Raw genomic sequence first — 6929 nt, forward strand, 5'->3', positions numbered from 1 at the left:
AGGAATACTTGTAATCATACATTACAGGAACACTTGTTACCAGAAAGCTGCAACCTCCTTGGACTGCAGCAGCAATGTCTTTGGCAGAAGGATGCAAGGCAACAGCTCCAAATTATGTGCTTGTCGAAAACCACCTGCATCTTGCTTGCTCTTACTGATGAGTGAAAGCTCACCAATTGCTGTGCGCATTCCCTTTGTTCAATTATGATACGGATCAGTAAACATGCAAACATCAGCAGTAAGCCATGCTTCAATTGTTGCTCCCAGTAGCCTGTGTATTGCATCATTAGCGTTTGGAGTCCAGAGGGGTTTCTTTTCGAGGGTGCACCTTGCTGCATAGACAGCAGAGGCAGCAGCCAAGGATGGGCAATAGGTGACCATGGAGTAGTGCATCAGTGCTAGTTCAGAGAAGAAGAAGAAGACCACCTGCTCCAGCCGGGTTGTTTTCTTGGAATCAGTACAAGCATAGATCGGAGGCGTAGTTAGTCTTTAAGGTTCCCGCGGACGATGGCCCATAATGGTCACAATGATCCTTTGGACGGACTCAAGGAGGCCCAACACACGAACTGACGGTCCTGATTACAGATCTAACGTGGGGTCCTTTTGCAATTGGGCGGTCATCATTCACATACTGCCGAACTCGCCTAATGCCGCTGCTACTACTACGAGAATGAAATTTAATATATTGAAAACTTGTCGAGATGAAACTAAATATAAATGCTCGCATTTCTAGAATTAATTGTATACTTGATAAAAAAATAATAATCCAATCCTAGTATTAAAATTGATATTCTTCGTAAATTAGTTTTACATATATCCGAAAGAAATATAACCCATCATCATCATATTTGATGATCATATTGTCGGACATCAACTTCTTGGATACTCATTTTTCAAAAAAAAATAATATTTTTTTTTATAATTTATATTTTAATGACATAATTAATAATTTTGGCACAAGTGATGAGGCATAACTAGAGTTCGTCATAGTTGCACAGGCAATACGGAAGACACAGCGAGCTCAACGCTCAAACACTTTGCAAGCCGAGGAGCACAAGAACATAATCAAACAACGCAAAGAATTGATCTTAATATACAGGATAATGAATTGGTTTATTGATCATGCTTTGCATCTGCCACAATGACACTCCTGATACCAATGATGATACCTTGGTATCATTGATTACCTATCAGAATCTTCTCAACCCCTCTCTTCATTGGTCGGTCATGATGAATGAGGTGACCTCCTTCGACCTTAGCAGTTCGGTAGCAGGCGGATGCAAGGCGACAGCTCCAAATTTAGTGCTCGAATATTTCTTGTAGACCGCCTGCAGCGTACTTTCTGCTGCTGAGGAGTGAAAGATCACCAATTGCTGGGCACATTTCCTGTTTCCAAGTATACGATGGATTAGTAAACATGGTAAGCATCAAAAGTAAATTCTTGACCCTGAAGGCTCGTAACCAGCACTCACCGCAACTGTTGCTCTGAGTAGCCCGTCTGATGCATGAGCGTTTCAGTCCAAAGAGGAGTCTTTTTGAGGGTGCTCCGTGCGGCATAGACTGCAGAGGCAGCGGCCAAGGATGGCCAATAGGTGATCATGGAGTAATGCATCAGTCCTAGCTCAGCCAAGAAGAAGACCATGTGTTCCACCTGCGTTACTTACGCGGAATCAGTACAAACATCGATCGACAATATCAAAGACAAAAAGAACTGAAACATATTATAATACTTACCTCCTTATCGCACATGGCCGCTTTCAGGAAGCACACAAGAAAGACATACTGCGTGGGAACAGATAGTTTCCATTTGAGTGTCTTCATAATTTCTCTCTCTTTAGCCAGCATCTGTTCCTTGGTATATGCATGACACAAGATGTCACCATAGTCTATGTTCTGAACACAAGGCAGAATATCCATTAAAGTTTCTTAAATCGTCCTGATAAGAAAAGGAAGTTAAAGAACTCGACTTAGAAGACATACCGTTTGAGACCTTGATTCTTCATACTTAGATGCAATGAGCAGAGCATTGATTCCCACAAGTGGCAACTCCATTCCCGACACTTTTTCCTTTGATAGGTACTGATCGATTATATGAAATGTAAGATATAAAGTCTCGGGCATTAGTCCAAAGCTGTGGTGCACTTCAATCAGCCTATCAGCCACCATATATCTCTTCTCTTCATTGATGTCAGCTTGGAAGTCCATGTATTTACAAGGTCTTCCACATTTCTGCACACACAGGATCAATAAATCTCTGTTGTCACCCAACTTAGTTAGCATAATTGAGCATAACAGTAGTTAAGATGGAGGAACTACATACCTCAGCATGTCTGTAAAAGTCGTAGATATTGTCTACGAAGTCCACAACAGCCGGTACTTCCAGTGCATCAATGTTATGGACACCGTCATCCTAAATATATGGATACAAATACGAGAAACATTAGGCCTTTACAAGAACAATGAGAAGCACGCTGGTCTACGTAGAAAAAAGAAAAGAAAAAAGAAGAGAAGACAACACTGGCCTCCGATGCATATATGACATCAACCAAATCTTATTGAAAGCTAATGAACAGCTCATAGTTAAACTCACTACTTTGCTACGTTTACATGAAAGAACCATTGGTTTCTGCACCGTGCAAAAGAAATTATTGCACACAATTACGATATCCAAAATAATTAGTTTCCTTAAGTATTGCTGTATCCATTTGTATTCCTAACTGCAGCCTGTTTAGCTACATTGCTTTGTTTCTTTCAAGTTTCATTCCTTCCATGAAACCATTGTGAAGATAATCCATATAAAGAGCTCTGCTTTCTTTTTCAGTTTAGAACTTTTCCTTTCTTATGATGTATTAGATATCCGAAAACAAGATTGTGCCTGGATGAATCTAAATCTGTATTAACATTTCAAAATTTAAAAGATCAGCTTAACTCCAACCAATGTAACAATTTTTTATTCTAATTCATTCATTACTATAAGCTACAGACCACTGATTTCATGTCATCAATCTGTCATCCTCATCCAGTCCCATAAATATGGTGCTCTACAGGGATAAATGGAAGTGCTGGGATGATATGGTCCACATCTGCCTAACTTGTCCTTCCATTATTGCCAGAGAATAACAATAACTGCAAGTTTATTTGTTACCAAAAAACCGAAGTTTGGATGAACTCAATGTGTTCTCATCAGCTACAGAGTGTCAGAGATTTTTATCATCGTTTAATTGATTGGAATACGTTTAACAGCAATAGGATTGAAAACTAAACCCTGACTGATAGTTGATGCTAAATCTCAAACCTGATGCTGCACATGTGAAAAAAACCATACAGAGATAACTAAAAAAATGTGCCAGAAACTAAGGTAGATCATATGGAACATTTATGTACTAAAAAATCACTCTTATTGCTGAAGCCACAATTGTTGCTTTTATTAACCACGGCTGTTGACATGGAGCCTCTGCGGGAGCTCAAAATACAGAATTCAACAGAAAAAACACTGATGAAGAAATTAATATCAGCGAAGAATATGAAAAATCTACCTTGTTTTGAGCAGTAACAGCTGAAGCGAGGGTAGGGGCTCCAGTTTTCTTCCTTGAGTCAATCATGGAATTTCCCTTCTCATCAGGGGAATCGCTACGCAAACTACTGGATTCTCTGCCATCCTTTTTCTCCGTGACAATGTAATCAGCAGCAACCTCTGGACGCTGAGCAACATGAAGCGTCAATGAGTTTAGTCTAAATGAAACACTATCAGATGAAGAAGCTGATAAGCAACACAAGTGAGAGGCTGGGATCTTGGAATCATATCATACCTCAACGAATACGGCGAGTCGTTTCTTCGCCAGAAGCCGAGCAGAGAATCTCCTCGATGGGATGGGGTTCGCAAGAGGATCCCGTCTTTACAGGAAACACAAAAGTGAAAGAAGCAACAGTCAGATTCAAAATCCTAATTTCGACTTGGCTGATCAAGGAATAGAGTATCTCAACAAAAATGTTACCCGCCAACCAATCGATCGCCTTCGTTCAGGTCGACTCCTCTTTTTCTAGCTGCACCTCCTCTAACAGCCGCTTTGCGAATTTGTCCAGCAGTGGCACCTAGCGAGACGACAATAAGCGCAAGGATTCAGAAACCCTAGAGAAGTGGGTGGACGAATCGAGGGAAAAAGGACGCGATCTTGAATGAGATAAGGATGAAAACCCGCATCAACCAAGGTCCCCGTGGCAGGGGAGGAGTCGCATTACAGGAAGAAGAGCAAAGAAAGTAGAGCCAAGAAACGAAGAGTTCTGAGGATGCGAGGGGCTTTTGATTCGAAACTCACCTGGACGAGGAGGAGGAGGAGGCCGACGACGCCGCCGACGAGGACGTGCCGCACGCCTTGGCGCCATCAGTCAGCTATCTTCTCGCCTTCGGGTAGAGGCTTCTCGCCCCGAAAGAGAATGAGAGAAGAAGAAGAACAAGAACATGAAGCAACAGAAGAAGAATCGAGGGTTTCGCCCTTCTCTCTTCTTCGCGTTTCTTCTCTGCTTAAAGCGTCGGGTTTTATCTATGGTGGCCGCTTTTTATATGCACGAAGCGGTGAGCACACGCGCTTCCAACGCTGTGGTAGTTTTAACCCAGTGAGCTGACGCGAGGAGATGAATAATAATAATTATTATTATTATTATTTATTACTATTATTTAATTATTTTAATAACGATTTTAAGGATATTAATTTTAATTCAAATTATGTAAATCCGATACAATGATTCTGTCACATAAAATTATATTCAAACAATTTAATAGCAGTAGAAATCAATAATAATAATAATAATAATAATAATAATATTATTATTATTATTATTATTATTATTATTATTATTGAGCAGCACAAAAACAGAGTCAATAAATTGTCGATTGACGATGCGTTGCATCTGCCCGCTATTACAGTCCCGATATCGAAGAAGACGTAGTTGTTCCTGTCCTCGGCCACTCTTCGCTTGACGGTGAGCAACCGATGACAACATACATGTACACTTGGTATCACCGAGTAACTATCTGAATCCTCTCGTCCCATCTCTTCGCCGGTCACGATCGAGCGACCTTCTTCAGTTTGGTAGCAGGTGGATGCAAGGCGACGGCTCCAAGTTTAGTGCTCGAGGTGGATGAAAGCTCACGATCGAGCAACCGGCTCAAAGTTTTTGATTCGGAACTCACCTGGACGAGGAGGAGGAGGAGGACGACGCCGACGACGAGAACGTGCCGCACGCCTTGGCGCCATCAGTCAAAGTTTAGTGCTCCAGGTGGATGAAAGCTCATCAATCGATGGGCACATTTCCTGTTTCCATGTATGAGACGGATCAGGACTAAACGTGTAAGCATCAGAAGTAAAATCTAGACTCTGAAGCCGGTCATCGGCACTCAGCAAAGAAGAAGGCCATGTTCTCCGCTGGGTTGTTCACTCGAGGTCAGCACAAAGATCGATCGACGATATCGGAGACAAAGTGAAGTGACATGAACGAGACTGGGCACCTCCTTATCGGACATGGCTGCTCTCACGAAGCGCACGAGAAATACATACTGCGTGCGAACAGACAGGTTCCATCGGAGTGCCTTCACGATTGCCTTCTCTTTGGCCAGTATCTGCTCCTTGGTATATACATGGTATGATACTTCACCGCAGTCTTCGTTCTGAACACAAGGCACGATCAGAATGCAAGTTTCTCGGCTCATCATGAGAGGGAAAGGAAGTAAAAGAACCTGAGATAGAAGACAGCTTATATACACCTTCCGAGGCGTCGGCTCTTCATACTCGGACGCAATGAGCAGAGCGCTCACTCCCACGAGAAGCAATTCCGTCCCCAACACTCTCTCCTTCGATAGGTACCGATCGAGTATCTGAAACGTGAGATACAAAGTCTCAGGCAGTAGTCCATAGTTGTGGTGCACTTCAATCAGCCTATCAGCCACGATAGATCTCTTTTTCTCATTGATATCAACTTGGAAGTCCATATACTCACAAGGCCTTCCCTCTTCCTGTGCATACAGAACCGATAAATCTCCATCGGCAGCCAAGATCGGTGGCATAATTGAGCCTGATAGAAGTTTAGATGGAGGAACTACGTGCCTCGGCATCTCTGAATGAATGTACATGACAATATACTTGAACGCACCAAACATTGCCAAGAACATTCACCTTGGATATCGTCAGAGCAGGAGGACTCCACTGGTCCTTTAGTGCACTAAAAGAATTAATGAACTGGGAAATTAGAAGCATGATCAAGTGCATTCACCTTGGATGTTGTCGGACTCCACTGCTCCTTTAGGATGTCAAGGCAGATGCTTCCGTTAATGTCTATCCTCTGTTCTCTAATTATTTTCTTATAATTCTCATTGTTCCCTACACGTGTCTTCTGGTTGATGAATACAAATAAGAACTAAAATTGAAACATGAAAGAAAACAAAAATGATGTACGAAGATTATACATGCATTCACCTCTTATTTTGTGGAATCTAATATATTCTATTGTGATTCTGTATATTTTAGTAGGGTTCTTAATTTCGATGTTTACCGCTCATATCGGACGTTACGTACCGATCCGAGAGGATATCGGTACGTGGATCGTCCTCTATTGGATGGTATCGATCGATATCAAAGCGTACCGACCAGTACCATCTCGGATTTCTATCGTTACTAAGACATATCGATCAGTATGTTCTGACGTAGTAGGTAAAAGTATTTTTAAAGTTTTAGGGTGTACCATCGATACGCCCTAACGTACTGACGGTATATACCAGTACATATCGTATCGAGCTTTGCTCGGTACACCGATATGGACTGGTATTCAAGACCTTGCATTTTAGTACCATGCTCAAAATTTACCAACTCAATGGGACAAGTATAAACTCTCGAAATTTAGACAAACTTACCTTAATTAGTGAAATTGAATGGTTG

The 6929-nt window shown here is 41.8% G+C and overlaps 2 protein-coding genes across 2 annotated transcripts; both read right to left on the reverse strand.

The window, feature by feature from the left end:
• Positions 1 to 1065: 1065 nt before the first annotated feature.
• Positions 1066 to 4511, reverse strand: LOC135642465 (G2/mitotic-specific cyclin S13-7-like). The gene is made up of 9 exons (XM_065158636.1): positions 4317 to 4511; positions 3996 to 4092; positions 3810 to 3894; positions 3537 to 3701; positions 2321 to 2410; positions 1981 to 2229; positions 1735 to 1893; positions 1473 to 1651; positions 1066 to 1386 (listed from the first exon to the last, which is right to left on the reverse strand). Exons 1-9 carry the CDS (start codon positions 4381 to 4383, stop codon positions 1215 to 1217), a joined length of 1263 nt encoding a protein of 420 aa, XP_065014708.1. The 5' UTR covers positions 4384 to 4511; the 3' UTR covers positions 1066 to 1214.
• Positions 4512 to 5395: 884 nt separating this feature from the next.
• LOC135643730 (cyclin-B1-5-like) lies at positions 5396 to 6109 on the reverse strand. The gene has a single exon (XM_065161059.1). It carries the CDS (start codon positions 6107 to 6109, stop codon positions 5396 to 5398), a length of 714 nt encoding a protein of 237 aa, XP_065017131.1.
• Between the last annotated feature and the right edge of the window lie 820 nt (positions 6110 to 6929).

Source organism: Musa acuminata, chromosome BXJ3-7 (genome assembly GCF_036884655.1).
Source record: "Musa acuminata AAA Group cultivar baxijiao chromosome BXJ3-7, Cavendish_Baxijiao_AAA, whole genome shotgun sequence".
Classification (NCBI taxonomy): domain Eukaryota; kingdom Viridiplantae; phylum Streptophyta; class Magnoliopsida; order Zingiberales; family Musaceae; genus Musa; species Musa acuminata.

Bases quoted from the DNA above. Each gene is read 5' to 3' on its own strand.
- LOC135643730 (XM_065161059.1), bottom strand. From the start codon at position 6,109: ATGCCGAGGCACGTAGTTCCTCCATCTAAACTTCTATCAGGCTCAATT.
- LOC135642465 (XM_065158636.1), bottom strand. From the start codon at position 4,383: ATGGCGCCAAGGCGTGCGGCACGTCCTCGTCGGCGGCGTCGTCGGCCT. The intron at 4,093-4,316 runs GTGAGTTTCGAA...TCGTCTCGCTAG, and splicing joins TCCTCCTCCTCCTCGTCCAG to GTGCCACTGCTGGACAAATT. The intron at 1,387-1,472 runs GTGAGTGCTGGT...ACTTGGAAACAG, and splicing joins TACTCAGAGCAACAGTTGCG to GAAATGTGCCCAGCAATTGG.